Below are 18,009 nucleotides of genomic sequence, written 5' to 3' on the forward strand. Positions count from 1 at the left end.
CCTGTAAGGATCCCAAGACCCTGTGTTCTCGGTTGAAAGCTCGCGGCCACTGCCCGCTCGGAACCTCCCACACAGGAGGACCCGAAGCCCCGCACACCAGGTGCCCTCCTCCCCCGAAAGCCGATGGAGGAGGAAACTCTCCCATCAGACATTGAGCCATCGGTACTTCTAACCCAGGGTTGGCTATTGCCCCATGCTCTGCCCTCTCCGAGCCGCCCACAGCCGCTGCCAGCAAGCAGCGAGACACAGAATGGCCACCCCCGGGCTCCAACCCCCACCCCTGAACCAAGGGCTCTGTCTCCTTACAGCTCCTGCCTACCAACCTGACTGGGCATAGACTACCGAGCCCCCCGCCGCAGATTTACACAGAGCGAACTCGACCCGAAGGGATTAGAGCACCAGTTCCGTTACACACAGGCGCGTTCATCGGTCAGTGAGTTGTACCGGAGCCGGGGGGAACGCCAGAGCAAAGTGAACAAACATACGCCGCACCTACGCCACTAGGGGCAATCACTTCCGGTGTGTATGGAAAGCCACTTCCGGGATTCAGACTTTCTTTTCCGGGGCGGACTCTTTCTTTGGATCTTCGTAACGTTGATTGGACTATAGCGCCTCCTAGTCCCGCCTTGACTTGTCACTCAGTATGACCTGGCGTTCCTATTGCCTCTGACCGCCTTCACTCTTTGGGAATCTCCAGCGCGGAGGCCAGGCTGGACCAGCGGAGTTTTAAACTCTTTTATTGTGATCTCCCGCCGGAGCGCGAGGGCCGGGGTGTCTGCAGCGAGGATGGTAAACACTGGGGCTGGGCCAGCACCGTGAGGGGACGGGGATGAGTGGCCCTTGGCACGGTTCTCCACTGTCTCCTCTTCCCCCCCCCCCCCCCCCCCATAACTTCCTTCTGCCCGTGTGACTCTAACCACCAGTAGATGCAGTAGACCTTTGTACTCACTACCAAACCTATGTGATTCTTAAAGTTTATCCATTTGTATCTCTTCCTTGTGTGACTTTACAACTTGTACGTTTGCATTTTTTTCTGTTTGTGTCTTCCTTGTGTGATTTTACAACTTGTACATTTGCAATTTTTTCTATTTGTATCTCTTCCCTGTGTGACTTTTTGCAACTTGTACATTTGCAATTTTTAGGTCTCGCGACCTATCAATGCGCGCAAGCGCATTGAGCGTAGCGAGAATTCATGTCTCAAATCCTCGTGAAACTAAGGGCTTCTTGCACTGCGGTTTTCATTGAGTTCACGTGAATCACGTGACCAAACAAGCATGCGCATTCACGGCCGCAGAGCACATCAAAGGGCTTCGCCCAGCGTGCGCTCTGCGACTTCTCCTCCCCTAATTGAATCATGGCCGGCCGCAGGCCGGCCGTACTTTCAGTTTCCCGGCAACGCTTGAACGTGCATGCTTGTGTTTGCATTGCCTGCATTTGAGTGACACATAAGGAAAAAAAACATCTGATAGCCTTTTTCCTTGTTATTCTTAACGCTATTGACGATATACACATACTTTGAAGGTAAATTTATGTGTACTTACACATCTATATACACTTGGCTTCACAAAAAAAAATCTCAGTATTTTGGCCCCATTAGATTTGTCCTCCATATTCGGGTAAAAAAGCATAAGAATGCAATTACAGTGCAATGCTTCGCTTCTGTAGCGCTACATTACATTGTTCGACAATTACAAAAATACTCCAGTCCAGTCTCCGAGTGTGCCTATGTGATTCCAGTGTTTTGCTCCCTCTCCCCTCCAACGCTTCAACCTCTGCCCCTCTCCCGCCACTTTCCTCTTCTTAGGGCATTGCCACTCCCTTTCTGTTCCTGGAATGTGACAGGGCTCTGTGAATGAACCATTCACTGCAGAACGCTCGCTCACTGGTCCAGTGGAGAAGCTCACACCTGACCTCCGCTGTAGGCTTCAAATCCAATGACCCACCCCGACACGCACACAGGGGAGCGCCAACCTCTGCTGCAGCATCCCTCAGTACAGACCGCCCTGCCACGGGTCCTCAGTTCTTTCCTGCAGCCATTCCACTACTGGGATGCTTTTGTTGTTGCTTTTTGTAAATCATGGGATTGATAACGTGCGAGGTGTTGCACTCGTTTCTGGGGTGTAAAATGCACTGAGCCTGCTCACAGACCTGCAGTGGAATTTAGAGATCTACAAATTATTTTATTATCGCTCAGGGCTATATATCCTGAGCATTGCAAGAAAAACACGTTGCAAAATCGCAGAACAGCCTTTTTCGTCCTTCTTTTCCCGTGTTCTTTTTTCCGTGCTCAATTCGCAACTATACTTTGTCAGATAAATAAGTTCTTTAGGCTGAATGCACGCTGCCGATTTACACGTACATTCGCGGTATACATATGCTGGCGGTGTGCTTTCACTTTTTTTTTAAGCTGGAAGGCATATTTGACAGGAAGCACTCGTCTTTTATTTTAACCACCACTGGTGTGAATTTAAGAGGGCACCGATTCTTGTGAACTGGAAGCCCTGGCGGTAAGTGTGTACTTTCCCCATGCCTGTTAGGAACTAGTAAGGAAGAGGGTTGCGAATTGTTTGCTTTTAACGTAGCTACTGAGTCCCTGGGCCTGCACATTCTTGAAAAAACACGACGTTTCCCTAACTTGAAAAAGACAGCTGCCTGCTTTGGTTGTGTGAGAAGTGACCAGCAGAATGTTCCAAGGCGCCCATGTAAACAGGACACGCTTCTGAGCTTTGTGGGAAGAGTGAGGCTGTTTTCTTTTAAACACGTGAACTTTAGCAGTCTGCTTTCATTTTAATTTTTTGTTTTTATGTTCTACCTGACTTTGCTTGTCTAATATTTTAGTACTGCACAAACATGTGTTCAGTAGACTACATTATTTGCCACACACGAAGCCACTGACATAATGTAAGATTTCTCACTGTTACTAGAAACTGATGCGTGTCATGGACGTCAAATGGGGGTAGCAGCTGTTGCCCCTAACTTGCTATTTATCTTGCCTTGTTACCCATGATCTTAAGGAGCCAGGAGGCAGAGGAAGGAAAAGAAAGGAGACAGAACTCAATGAGCCATGTTTACTGTGTGTAGATTGCAGACCAGGCCTTCGCTTGGCATCTTAGCAGCACAAGCACTGGCGTTGCCAATAGGTCTTGCAGTAGGAAAGTTGGAGATATTACAATTGCAAATAACAATGCCTTTTATTTTTGTTTTTATTTTAACAACGTAAAGGGCTTTATCATTTACAAAACCAATAGCTCCAACTTTCCTACTGCGAGACCTAGTGCTTGTTTCTATTTGTATCTCTTACTTGTGTGACTTTACAACTTGTACATTTGCAATTTTTTTCCTGTTTGTATCTTTAATGTAACTCATGTAATCCTAAGTCCTTATGTATCGCAACCGGTTCTTTTGTAAATCGCTCGGACACCTTCAGATAATGTTCGCGCTATAAAAATCGAATTAGCAATTTAGTACGTTTTGATCCATTTGAGCAATTCAATAGGATTTTGTTTTTGTTAAAATCTGAAAGTTACGCAGCATACAATGGGTTATGTGGCAAGTATGGCAAATCCAAATCGATGCAGAGGATGCTACAGCAACAAAATCTCATATTACCAGTAGCCCTTCGGATAGGATGCACGGGGTCATATATTTAGATAAACTGCCATCTAGTTCTTTCTGCAGATCAGTGCATGCTGTGCATCAAAGCCAATGTTAATCTATGTGATGTGTGTGATTAAATAAATTAAAGATGTTTAATTTGACAAATATCAGCCCAGCCTCAACTATTTACCTAATACGTGAATCAGGAATTAAGCCCAAACTGATATACTGTTACTGAAAATCACCAGAAGGATATTTATATTTCAAAATATCCTCATCACACTAAGACGGGGGTCTCTGAGTAAGGGTCAACATTTTTGGCTAATGCCAGGACCTGAAATTCCAGTGGTAGGGAGATCTTGGTGTAAGACAATGAAAACCTCTTTCCATAAAGTAGGTTATATTTGCCCAATGGTAACCTAACCATAATTTATTTTTCTCTGCTTATCAACTTCTTTCTAGGTGCATGGAGAAATACCACAAAGTCACGAAGCTGAGGATGAAGAGTGTCAGAGTACCAATTTAATGGATATGTATTCCAAAAAGAAAAAAAAGAAAAGCCAATATGCAGTGACTGAGGCTGCTGAAGAAGCGATAGTTGAAAAAGAGCATTCAAAGACCCACAGGAAGAAGGGAAAGAAACGCCACAATTCCCAATCTGAGGATTCTGAAGTAGCTATTGAGGTAGTGCCGAATGTGTCTGAACCCAAAAGTGGCCATCAGGATAGCTTGAACACAGCTGGGCAGAGACTGCGAGCAGATTGTGCAAGTGGGAGCTCAGAGGAAACCAAAGATGGAAATGTACTTGTCAAAGTTGCAAAAGCAAGTCACAGAAGATGGGTGGGTGATGAAAGTGATGAGAACAGAGAGGATGCGGTTGAGGAGAATCCTTCGCAGATGGATGTTGAGCATTGCATTTTTGGTGTCAAAAAGCACAAAAAAAGCAAAAGAGCAATCCGCTCAGAAGAAAAAACTGATGACAGAGCAGCTACTTCCGACCAGGGGATTCCCGATACTTTAGAAAGCGCACTCCAGACGGAAAGGAGACACAAGAAGCTCAAGCGAAAAAAGCATACACTCGAGGAAGTGAATGGAAACCGTGGGGATGATGATGATAGTGAGTCTCCTAGTCAAGGCATACCAACGAGTAGTAAGGATCAAGATGAAAGCAATTGCCTTGCAGATCATCTAACAGGGCAGAATGGTTTTGATTGTGACTCTGTAGGTGGAGGGGACCATGGAAAAAAGGTAGTCCATACCATCCTTACTAGTCTGCATAATGAAATGTCTGTCAAAAAGAAGAGAAGCCACCGTCTCCAAGAATGCGATCCAGAGCAGGGAAGTCCTGATGACTCTTCGTCAGACATTTTTGAAGAGCCCTATTTAGAAACCAAACATAAGAAAAGTAAACACAGAAGAACTGTAGAAGAATATGCATCTAAAATCTCTGAAGATGTGGTTCGAAGCGAGCACTCAGACAGACCAGACAAAATCAAGAAAAAACACTTGATTTCAGAGGAAGAAAGGGAAGGTCAAGATAGGATCACCACAGAGGAAGATGTAGAAGGGCACAGTTCCAGAAAATCAAAAAAGAAGAAAAAGAAAATGAAGGAATGGGGCACATCAGATGAGCTCGAGGCACAACAGACTGGTTTCTTAGATTCTGAAAGGGAAGAAGCTCCGTGGGAAGAAGGAAATACCCAGCAGGCAAGAGCTGGTGGTTTAGAAGAGACTATTAGGAAAAAGAAACATCGTAAATCCTCAGACCATAGGACTGTCACAGTTTCCGAGGTGTGTCCCTCTGACGATTGCAGTGATGAAAGGGAAGCTCTTTCAAGCACTCCTTCATTAGGGTTCTCGCCTGCTTCATGGTCAGCCCACACCCGCAAGGACAGAAAGCAGAAAAAACAACTGGACACTGAAGAGGAAGCTACGGTGGAAGAGGAAAGGTAAGCGGTGAATTCGTTTGACACACAAGTTTTATCCATTCTGTACATGACCCCGCTTCCTAGCCCATGATTTGGAGTCTGATGAGGTGATGCATATTACAAAGCAGTCTATCTTTATTTTAGTAGACACGATTCGCTGTCCATTTACTCTGTCTGTAAACCGGTATGCAGACACAGGCGTTATTGAGATGTTTTTAAAACATAACCTTGTGGATCTGTTTTTCCGCAGAGTAGCAGAGATGAGTCCTCCTGTATGTTAATGGGATAGAAGTGGCTCTGGTGTAGTCTTTCAACGTTGCACTTCATTAAATGCTGACCACCATGCTTCCTCAAAGTTTCTCTCTACCTGGGGCTGCTCTGTGCCACGTTGGGAATTTGCTCTCTACCAAGAACTGTTCAACAATTCTCTAAAGTCTACAATGTTAGCGGAGAGAGTGGATGCTGATTTGAATATATACATAAGAATGGGCTGTTTTAAAGCCAGGTATTGTAGCATCTTGTGCTTACTGTGTATGAAGAAACGGGCACACTTTTTTTTTAAACTTAAGATACATAGCTAGCACCACTCAGCGGAGATCCCAGCCATGCCATTCCAAAGAGAGAGCAGTCCTATTTAAAAAAAAATATATTTTTATTAAGTTTCCCCAAAAGCAACATATGATGCATAATGGTGCAGAAAAACTGAACATTTGGGAGTGAAATCCTATTCAGTCAAACAGGAAGCATATAATAGCAGGCATAGTCCTCAACAAACATTTTCTTGTCATTGGTAATTTTGTGTGTATTGTGCGACAAGGTGCACAATAGGATTGTACATTTCACACTGCCAGGGACCCCAGTCTTAAAAGCCCCTCTTTGGGGCAAAAGTCATACTCTCCCAGAGAGTTTTTAAGTCCCACTGGGGTCGCGGAAGATTTATGGTGGGAGCTACCACGCTTTGAAACTCCCTCCCGTTTAGCATTAGAAATCTCCCCTCTCTGACACTATTAAGGAAAGCTATTAAAACCTGGCTATTCACTGATTAATCCCTTATGCCTGCTTTCCCGGTTTCTAGCGCCAAGACACCTTCGGGTAATCGTGCGCTGTATACATTTATAACATAACCCTCTTGCCATGTACGTTGCCCTTTCTGCCCCCATATATAGAGCCCATTCCCGTTTCCCATTCCCTCGGTGTGGGGGGGTTCTTGGGCACCCCAATGCTTGGCTATGTCCCTCATGGCCACTATGAGTCCTAGGTTACAATGTAGGAGTTTAGTTCGGTGGACATCAATTTCTGAGGGGATTCCTAGTAGGATAAACTTGGCGTTCATCGTTGGGTGTTCCCCCCAACGGTGCTAAGTTCCTCTATTATCACGTTCCAATAGGACCTTATACGATGGCTTTCCCATAGAGTGTGTATGTATGTACCTCTTTCTATGTCCACCATCCGCCACAGCGCCGCTGACTTCTGCATATCGAGCTATTACGCTCCCGATCCAGACGACTCTCCACGCTGGACAAGGCAGTACCGATTCCTCCATTGTTCATGGTATCTGCTGATCCGATGATTTGTCTGTTGTAATACGCAATTGCGTTAAAAGGCAGTGTAATATTTAAAGACAACAATGACTATGTTTTTGTCCTGATGATGATGCCCCACACTTAACTTAGGCATCGAAACGTCGTCGGCCAAAAAAAACCCTTATACAATATGACATTTAAAATGTTGTGAAATGCAATGGTGTGGTTATGACAATCTCTGTCTGTAACACTGACTACAAGTACACAGACATATTTTTGCTTTGCTCCTTTTACCATTCTGTTCGTTGTTTTGTCTGAATGTTGTGGGTCACGGCTGTGCCCACTTGTTATTAATGTGTTCATTCAGTTTTATTAAGAAAATTGTTAAATATATTCCTTGTCCGGCAGGACAAAAGACATAACACTTATCAGGTGTGTGATTATTAGCTCAGTATACCATTGTGTCCACGAGTAGGGACCACTGTTTTTTGTAACATGATACTGCCCAAGGTCACTATGGCATACCTTTTGGGTTCCCTTGTCTTTCTTAAACATCTCAACATACCTGGCACATTTTAGCATGGGTGCAGTAAAAAGGTCAGCTCGAGGTGCAGGTCGACATGTACGTGGTCAGTGAAACAGAGGTGAAATGGACGCTGTAGCCACAAAATGGTGGGGCACATGGCAACTTAGCAGATTCAGGTTTCACAGAGTGTCGGATTCCAGCTACAGCTACAATATGGTGAGTGAGGGGGAATGGTCCATGTGAAGAGAATGAGTGAGCACCACCGAGTGTGGGTGGAGCGGAGGCAATGCCAAAAAATAGCTTAAAGCGCTAAAAGTGAAGGGGCTGAGTGAGCACCACGGAGTGTGGGTTTGAGGCAGTGGATTAAGATGCATGACTCGTGCGAAGCTCCAAAGCATAATCGTGTTTTAGGAATCAGCTATTTCAGTGTCCATGGTCAGCAGCTTCACACAAGTACGGGGGTTGAGTGATAGGAAGGATGGGAAGAAGAACACTTCACCATGGCCAGGGAGACGGAGATGTGGCAGAAAAAACAAGCGCGAGGTATGTGGCGTGAGACCCTATTCAGGGCAGAATGTTGTGGATATTCCCACAAAGCGCACCAGCCAATGGATATCCTGAAAACTGGTCATGGCTGAAAGGGTCCGTTGGCCAGTGTTGGACAGTCAATCGGGTGACCAAATACAGGTGTCCACTATGAAAGCTCCGCTGCATGTTAGGCTAGTGAGTAGCAGCCCCTGGAAGTGAGCAGGGGTCTGTCAAGTGCATAACGTGCCATGAAGCGGCAGGGAATGGATTTCCATAGTAACAAGGGTACCTTTTAACTGCAGGGTATCGGCGTGTTGCTGATAACTTGACTCCCATGAAAACCGCGTTGGGGTGAGACAGCAACTTCGAAAATCAGATGCAATTTCTACACTTTATCAAGGCCTAATGTGCAGAAGGTTCGATTGAGCGCTTGTGTGGCGTTGCCGTGTTCCAGACACTACATTTTTGTATCCGTTGATACGCTGCTTGTGAGAGATCAATCCTTGAGGAAACATATTGAATCTGTTTTCACTGGGTGGTCGCCCTCGAAGTCTCCTATCGATAAGGACTCTATTGAAGGCGTGTAGATCATAAATCAACTTCGATCTTCGCGCCATAGTGCTGCGACTAACTATGTTAAGTGCACTCATGCCAGCCTCAGGAGACGGTTGTTCGGGGTCAAAACCAGCTGGAACCAAAAACAGACTAGGGCAGAAAAAGTGGCCAAATACGCAGATCACTAACTTGTGGGAAGCCTTGCTCAGTTAATATTGGGTGCTACTTTTTGGGAAAATGTGAGGCATTGAAGCATGTTAAAGCTTGTTAAAGCTTGTGGGGTAAGTAAAGTTAGCTAAGACTGCAAACACTATTTTCCACTGCAACCCTGAAAACTGTATACACACTTGCAGGTTCACAGTCTTATACAAGGTAGAAAGGTAGTCTGTTATCTTACCTGACTCCTCCCACACCACCCTAACGGCCAGTCCAGTGAGTCTGTGGCGGCTTGTGTAAAAGGGTGGGTGGAGGACTCGGTCCTAAGCATCTCGTTTGCCATTTCTGCCTCCACTGAACTGGCAATAATTTTCCATGTTATCGCACTGCATCTTTTTAATATAAGTTCTAAAGCAGATGACCCTTCGAAACTAAGGTGTGTTAATTAATGTTTCTCCTAAATGCTCAAAAGTATCAGATAAATTAGGTGAGTTGGATGCATGCATGGAGCTTGGGATTGATGAGTGTAGGACTTAACAACGGTTAGCCCTTTCTTTGCCCGATTCCACCAGTGCCTTGGAGTTACTGTAGTCGATTGGTATTTATGTAGTGTTTACTTACACCTTGCAAGGCCCGAAGTCTTTCAGGGTGGACAAGTAAGCAATTTCTTTGTTGTGTATGGTTGGAGGGGTGTTGGTTGTGCTGTTGCTTATCAAAGAACATGTCTTGGTGTATTGCATAAGGAATGCGAATGTGCGCCATTCTTTTTGCTGTGGCATGTCACTGTGCAGCAACGCAGGAGGATGCTATCAAAAACAAGCATTAAAAGTGCAATAGGTCTCGCCTTTGATTAAGTTAAAGCCATTTGCTTGGCTACTGGTATTGAATATTATATCGAACAAAAGGCTCAGGGGGAGAGAATATGTTAAAAACTGGAAAGATATCCAATGTATGAGTTAAAGAAGCCCTTCACAATAGCCTAATAGTATCAAAAGTATACATTTATTTCAACATTTCAGGAAGTTTTTTGAACATACACATAATCTCAAGCAAGAAAAACGCTGGTGTACAAAAAACATTACATATAAACCAGACAGGTGGCAACAAAAATATAAATCACAAAAAAGGAACATCATAAACATGAATACTGTGTCCTTACAAAAACTTTTTAAGCCACAGAGAAGCGTCAACTGCGTTTCGACCGGTATGTCATTCAGCGGTCATCTTCAGGATTCAAAATTATTCTTGAGCAAGAGATCTGTTCAATAAAAGATGCATTTTAGCGGTAATTCCTGATGATTTTTACAATTTTTACAATTTACAAAAGAAGAATGTTAAGGAAAGATTAATAGCCTTATACCACACCACTAAGTGAAGAAACCTCATACCAAGTTCATAAAAAGAAGGCAAAAAATACCTTCAGCTTTAAAAGGTGGGGAGGATAAACCAGTGTATAATTTTAGGGTCCTCCAGGATCATTAATCCCTATCTAAAAAGTACCAAAGGCAAAGACAGAAGTCACTTGAGCTGTAAATGTGGGCCAAAAGCAAATCATATAGCCCAAAGTGTATTGCACTTACCACAAAAGACAGATAATTTCAGAATAAAGTATAGCCACTCGAAAGTAGAGATCATCAAACCATTCAGCTAGCCACTTAATAGCCCAACAGGTTGTGTACAAAAGTTTTTTTTCAATTCATCGCCTGTAGGCTGTTGAAAATACAAAACTTAAGTGTCGGGTAAACCAGGCAATCGATATTAATTATTACAGCAATAGTTCTTCAAAACAGACCTGTAACAGAGAGTTAACCGCTGACAACAAAATCACGTCGAATTATGGAGCCGGTATCTGAAGTGACCCTGCATCACGGAAAATAAATGGAATGGGAGACGCCTGATCTATATCGCGTCAAACCATACAACGTATCGGTATCAAACCACAACACGTATAGATAAAACGTGAGTGTCACAAACAAGAAATTTGGAGTTTTAAGCCTCAAAAAACGTTTCGTTATTTAATGATTTAATGGCCCTCATATTTATATGCGTATGCCCCCAAAAAACTCAGTCTTAACTAAACGGGCAGTGTTTACGTGCCGCTTACCAAGCGCGGACGGCACAAGAGCAAAACTTACCGCCTGTTTGATTCAGCGGACACCCAATAGATTCCACGTGCATAGAGCCGGAACTACGGCTAACACAGTTTGGCCAGAAAGAAATGCCTTCTTGAGATGTTAGAGGAAGGACACGAGAACTGCCAAAAGGCAGCGCCATCTTGGACTGGGAAACACAGCCTCATGACGGCAATAATAGTAACGAAATGTCAAAAATGATCTCCGGCATAAGTGTATGTCGTCAAAAAGGATTTACAATGAAAATAAATAAAATTAGATAAGACCAGTTTGATACAGGTTATGTTGCATGATTGTCAAAATCGAGAAAAAACCCCAACCTCACTTCCAGCTTGAGGCGAGCAGAATATATATGATAGAGAGTATGAATAAAAAGAGAAAACGGCCGTTTTCATCATAAGAAGTCTAGATACATTTAAAAGGAGTACTGTAATATCATAACAATTTTATAGAACTCACAGAAGCACAAAATAACAAAACGTTAAACAATATACATATCTATAGAGGGTTCCATGAGTGGTTAACCATAGACTCATTTACATTTATGGTATATTTAAGTCAAAATACAAAGAGACAGTTACAATAGCAGATGCAGTGTGTGCAGTGGATATAATGCAGAATTAGATGATAAAAGACCAATAAACATATACGTTCACAGCATTCATTGATTAGTTATCACAGAATGACATTCCTCACTAGAGTTCAATCCATTGTTCACACTATCACATCGAAGTATCCACCGACATTCACTTCTATTCAAAATGTTTGAAATATTACCCCCTCTCACAGGGACATGGATAACCTCTATTATTTGGGATCGCATTTCAGATGGAGCATGATTCTTATCAGAGTAATGCGCAACCAAAGGTGCATTTTCAGTTAGACACCGTATCCTGCTTTTATGTTGTGACAATCTGGTCTTTATTTTTTGGGTAGTTTGCCCGATGTATATAAGTTCGCATGGGCACCAAATTGCATACACAACATTGGTTGTGTTGCAATTTGAAAAGTCACGGAGATCATAGACGATGTTACAGTGTGTAAATTGTTTGGTGTTCGTGCTTGTGTCACACATAAGGCAGCCTCCACATTTGTAGTGGCCTACCACCTTGTCCAGTCCCCATTATGTTGTTAAAGTGGCAGCCTCTGCTCGAGGTAAGGCAGCCCGGACTAAGTGGTCCCGAAGATTTTTACCTCTTTTGTAAGAGAAAAGAGGCAATTCGTTGGTGATTCCAGTGGAAACCACAAGTGACCAATGTTTTTTAATGATGGTCGAAATTTGATTGCTACGGGTACCAAACGTCGTGACACATGGAATCCGTTTCATCAGTTTTTTTGGTCTGGGGGTAAGAAGAAATTCGCGGTGATTAAACCATGCGCGTTTCATTGATCGTTTGATCAATTTTCGAGGATAACCCCGTAGTGAAAGTTTTTTTGATAAAATCTCGGCCTCACGAAAATAATCCTCTTTGAACCGACAATTCCTGCGAATTCGCAAGAATTGCCCGAAGGTTAAACCATCACTGAGTCCTCTAGGATGATTACTCGTATATTCAAGAAGTGAGTTGCGGGCAGTTGCTTTAGTAAACAATTTTGTGGAGAGCCCACCATCATGTGGGAAAATTGTCAAATCAAGAAAGTCAATTTGGGTTTTACTGGAATTGGAGGTGAATTTTAAGTCATACATTGGATATCTTTCCAGTTTTTAACATTTTCTCTCCCCCTGAGCCTTTTGTTTGATATAATAAACACTTTGTCTCAGGTTCAGGGTTGTGGACAGCCCCTGTGGTTGTTAATTACTGGTATTGAATAGCAAAGCAAACAGCTTTAACTTAATAAAAGGTGAGACCTTTTGCATTTTTAATGCTTTAGAAAGTGCTTCCTTTGGAATACAAGAAGGACTCGTTTGCATCTGAAAAGTAAAGTATAATCCATTCAGTGTTGCATTCAAGGATTGCTTTGCATATAGCATTATGGGGCTATGGGAAGACTGGGAGAGGTCGGGGGGGAGGGCAGGCCATAATACTGTCACTGAGTAATCGTGTGGGTGGAACTGAGCATAAGAGTGAGGTGTTCCAGAAAGTGACAAGGTAGTTCTGATGATGAACCTCCTGGCAATGATGGTGTCTTCAACTAGTAGTCAAGGGCCTAGGCTTACAGGCAGAACCACTAGTTTGTGAGCCCGAACAAGGAGGTACAGCAATGGAATGTTGGTGCAAAATCTGCAGTTTATCCAAGAGCAACCTACTGTTAAGCTAAGAGGAATTTGCTGTTTTGCAAAGAGGAGTTCATGTCACTGCCTTGCCATGAGCCACACATTCCAACTGGAGACTACTAAGGTGCTCACTTCTTTGTAGGTGTTGTAGAGTTATCTGCATCCGTTTCACCACTGTTGTCACTGGGTTTAAATCACGTTTGTGAGGTTTAGGACATTCAAATAAATGGATCTACGTGATTAGGTACAGAAGAACAGGTGGCACCCATATATATCCCCTTTAAAGGGGGGTCCGGCGGCACCTATATGTGCCACTCAAATTTGTCAACTTTCAAGGGAGATCGGCATTTGTCTCTCTCCCTAGTCAGTGACTCCATGATCTTGTGTAATCCTGCCTGTCGGAGGCTCTGCGTGTAGAGGCAGAAATTCAACTGAAGTTGTCGGTGGGTACCGCCCATCTTTTCCAGACGTGAGGTTTTAGTAGCTAGCTGCGGCAGTGTCCATGGAGGCATTATCCAACAATTTTAGAAAATCCTCCGTCTTCCCATCTGTGGTAGTAATCATTATTGCAGGGTCTAGCAGGCTATATTCAGTATTCCATTACTGCTATCTTAGGTGGGAACCTTCTTCTTTTCCGCTTTTGTCTCTGAAGAGGAACCTGCGGAGATGTATATAGATTGGCTGTTGAGTAAGAATGGCTCTGTGTTGTAAGGTCGCCGCCTCCTCACCGGTGCATGCGCTGTCTGTCTGTTATGAAACATGTGGGATTACCAAGAACATACAGGGTCTTGGAATCCGCCTATAGCTTACCATATGTTGGCTTTCCTGTCGTTCTCATTTGCCTGCTTATTATTTGTGTCCCAGCTTGTCAATCTTGTATTTGAACCTCCAATGGAGAATAGCCTCTTTACTATCTGTTTTGATTGGCTGGCTTCTATGCTTCCACCGCTTGTCATTCAAGCGCAACTTTTTTCTTTTGTGTTAAGCACTCCATTGTAGGGCTTGCATTTTCCAACTGTCTCCCTCGTGTACCTCTGTCCCCCTGCACTCAGTGTTGCACACTGACTCTCCACTCTCTCCATGTTGGCATCACTCTTGTGTCCTTCCCCATGTTACTTTCTCACATGTATCCTTCTCCTTGGCCATGTCCGTTGCTTCTCCTTCCCACCCTCTAACTCTGTGTAGCTTCCGGTCCCTTCACCCTTGATGGTGCTTCCCCCACTTGCACTCTTTCTCAGTTGCACATTGCTTCTTCTCTCCACCCCGTTTCTTCCCCCAACTGCACACATCATGCTGCTACAACCACACCTTCCATTGTGCTACTTCCACGCTTCAAAAATCTGCTTTTGTGCATTTTTTTTCTTTTTATTTACTGATCTGATTTGGGGGGGAAAGAAGCTGCATCATTTCATAAGTGCCCGCATGTCTGGTGTGAGCGGCAGCGCACCGCAGCATGAAGCTTTTTTTTCGTATTTAGCCATGCTGTGCAGTATCGGCTAAAAACCATTGAAAAGGCCAATGAGTATCAAAGACGAAACCCACTGGCTTTGCAATAGGTTGGTTTCTTGGCCGCCTGGAGGACGTGTCTAGCATGCTGATGTCTTCTGAGATGGGCAGTGATTGGCCAAGGTCGATCTCCCATTCCTTGTTTACACTCTCATATCTAATGAGCTCTCTGTGTGAGATATGTCAAAGTGAAAGTCAAGCAGGTGTGGGGTAATTTCTTTCAGAAATTGCACCATCATCTTTCTTTGGCTTTTTCATGGATCTCTATAAATGGATATTGTTGCGTCTCGAGTGGTATTTCAAGACTATACCTTTGCTCCAAGGAGCCATATGTTTACCCCATTTCCAGCTTTTATCAGGTCATCTTTTCTCCAATACGTTTAGTTGAGGCATTTTTTAAAAATACTTTGAGGTTACTTAAGTAACAACTTCATTTCAACTTAAAATCCTAAGTGACGTCCTGGTTGGGAGTCAAGGTGTAAGCAGCTGTACAAAATGAAATACTAGTCTCTAACCGGTGGCCTGACCACTGGGAAATAGTCATTGTATTAAGTTCTGTTATGTGATCAAGGGCTCTGTTTGTGCTACTCTTCAAAGTGATACATAAATCTTGTTAACACCATTTTCAACAGATCACTGTTTACAATCTGTGATACTGATTGTACTCTATGGGTTATTTTTTTTATTAGTGGTAAATTGTTTATGTACCCCGTCTGCTTCCAAGAATGAATCTTGTAACTGTTTTCAACAACCACCTGTAATAAGTGCTTTCTAACCCTCAAGTTATGGTCTCTTTCTGGTATTTCTGTACCCCTGGCCTATTCCAACTCCGTACCAGTAGCTTCTCCGCTCGTAGGGACAAAGAGGAAAACCAACCAACGGGTGAGGGATTATAGTCTTGTATGTATAAGCCATATGTCACAAGTGAGCATATAGGGCACCCTTTTCAAACAGTCTTCTGATCTCCTCAAATAATTTCATGCTGAACTCTGATGCAGCTTTCTTATCATATCTGCATATGGGAAGGAAACCTAGAAAGACAGCCAATTAATAAGCACAGATCACATGGGAAATTGAGTAGTTTTTAGGTCTCGCCTAGCGACGCAGCGCATGCGGTGCTCGCCTTGGGAAGACCTATTGTCGTCGGTTTTCCGTCGGAAGGGGGACAAAAGTTGGGCAATATCTGCACAAATTTGAAATTGAGGCTGATGCTGCTGTAACATCTATACCAGTGAGCTCATATAGACCTTGACCTCATTCTGCCGGTCCGGACGAGATTTCTTCGTCCCAGGGGCCCGACCTTGATCTCTCTCCCCTGGCGCAGCCGAGCACAGCGCTCTCGCTGGCCGGGAGAACGCGGAACCGCCATCTTGGGGGGAGGCAGGGTAGCGCTCCAGCTCCTGGACGCCTCCCACCCTCCTCCCACCGCTAGATGGACATGGATAAAAAGAAGGGCCCATCCCGTCCGCGCAGCGGGCGGCGCGCCTAAGGCAAGCCTGTATGCGCCCGTCCGCGCCGGACCCGCGCCCAGCGCCAGAACCCCTACATCTCGCACCCCAACAATCTCCTGGACCTTTGATCAACTGCTACACCTTCGTCAAGGTACATGCAACCCCATAACTTGCTGTAAACCCTATAGCCTGGAATCAACGGCATACTCCTGCTGACAATGCAACTTCACTATCCCTGTTGTTTTTAAATCGTCTCAACTGCCCCCGAGTGTTCATTGCCAGCCCCCGGTCATTTTAAAAGCTGCTTTAATTAATTGCAGATCTCTCCCTGCTCACGCCACCGACATCTGTCTATCGCTTGACACTCACAAATGGGACCTATTGTTTCTTACAGAAACTTGGATTAAAGATTCGTCCAAACCGGACATTAACCTGGCCATTCCCCCTGGTTACTGTTTTGTTGGCATTAATCGAGAAAACTCCAAGCCCGGGGGGGGGGGGGAAGGGGGGGGGGGTCTCGCGGTAATCGCGAAATCCCAACTTAAACTGAACCTTACAAAAATTCCCAATCCCGGCCTTATTGAAGCCGCTTATTTTACGGTCACGGACTCTGCAAGTACCATTTGTGCCGGTATTCTGGTCTATAACCCCCCTGCAGCCACCGTCTCCTCTCTCAATGCCCTGACGCATTCTATTGCAGACTTCTCACTTAAACACCCCCACTTTACTGTGCTGGGAGATTTTAATCTCCATATTGATAATCCATCTTGCACACAAGCCTCTTCCCTGCTGGAAACTTTACAAGGACTTACCTTGCCCCAATTTATCAAAGGCCGACTCACATAGCAGGCCACACACTAGATCTCATCTTTTCTAATCATCCTGGTATCTCCGCCCTTTCCCCCTCTCCCCTGACCTGGACAGATCACTTCCTTCTTCCCTTCACTATCACTTCTCCTTCCCCTCCTCCCCCTTCCTCTCTTAACAGAGACAGGGGTCGTAAATGGACCAAGGTCACCTGTGAGTCCTTTGAAGCTCGTCTTCAATTTCAACTTAATCAGCTGGAAGACCTCGACAAAGAAACTGTAAGATTTAATTCGACCCTTTCCTCTGCTCTTGACTCTGTCGCCCCTCTTGTCCCGCTGACTTCCTCCAGATCACGCCCCTCTGCCCCTTGGTTTTCCCCCCTGCTTCGTGAGGAAAAGAGCAAGTGTAAACAGTTGGAACGCAAATGGAGACAGGATTATGACCCTTTAGCCAAACTGGCCTATAAATCTGCCCGGAACAAATTCCATAAACTGAAACGTTCTACGATGAGAGCTTATTTTTCTAACCTCATTCAACAGGCGCAGAACTCTTCCAAAACTCTTTTTACCATCGTGAAAGACTTTGTAAATCCCCCTGCCACGAAAACCCAATGTATCCCTACTCAAGATCTGTGTAACGGACTCTCGGACTTCTTTCAGAACAAAATATTCAAACTCTCTTCCTCCTTTGATACTGCCCCACCTAACCACCTTTCCGATATTCCATGTTCCACCCACTGCTCATTTAACTCCTTTAGTGAGCTAACCCCTGACCTAGCGTTGTCCCTGCTACATAAAGTCAAGTCTGGTTCCCCTTTGGACCCAGTCCCTGCAAAAGTCATGGGCAATCTTGCCCCTGTTTTAGTAAATCCTTTCCTTTCCATCTGGAACTCCTCCTTGTCCCGTGGTCAATTTCCCTCAGTGTGGAAACAGGCTAGGCTAATTCCCATTTTGAAAAAACCCGGCGCAGACCCCTCTCAATTTGGCAACTACCGGCCCATATCGCTCCTGCCTAAACCTGCCAAGGTACTGGAGAAAGTGGTACAGAAACAGTTGGCTCAGTATCTTGAATCAAATCAGCTGCTA

At 44.4% G+C, this 18,009-nt stretch overlaps 1 protein-coding gene across 1 annotated transcript in view; it reads left to right on the forward strand.

The window, feature by feature from the left end:
- Positions 1-680: 680 nt before the first annotated feature.
- The window catches only part of TTF1 (transcription termination factor 1), a 101,454-nt gene continuing 84,125 nt past the window's right edge, over positions 681-18,009 (forward strand). The window contains exons 1-2 of the mRNA XM_086924763.1: positions 681-789; positions 4,060-5,546. Coding sequence (XP_086780889.1) covers positions 787-789; positions 4,060-5,546 — 1,490 coding nt within the window. The 5' untranslated portion in view covers positions 681-786. The remainder of the gene's footprint in view (positions 790-4,059; positions 5,547-18,009) is intronic.

This window comes from Lissotriton vulgaris, chromosome 5 (genome assembly GCF_964263255.1).
Source record: "Lissotriton vulgaris chromosome 5, aLisVul1.2, whole genome shotgun sequence".
NCBI lineage: Eukaryota > Metazoa > Chordata > Amphibia > Caudata > Salamandridae > Lissotriton > Lissotriton vulgaris.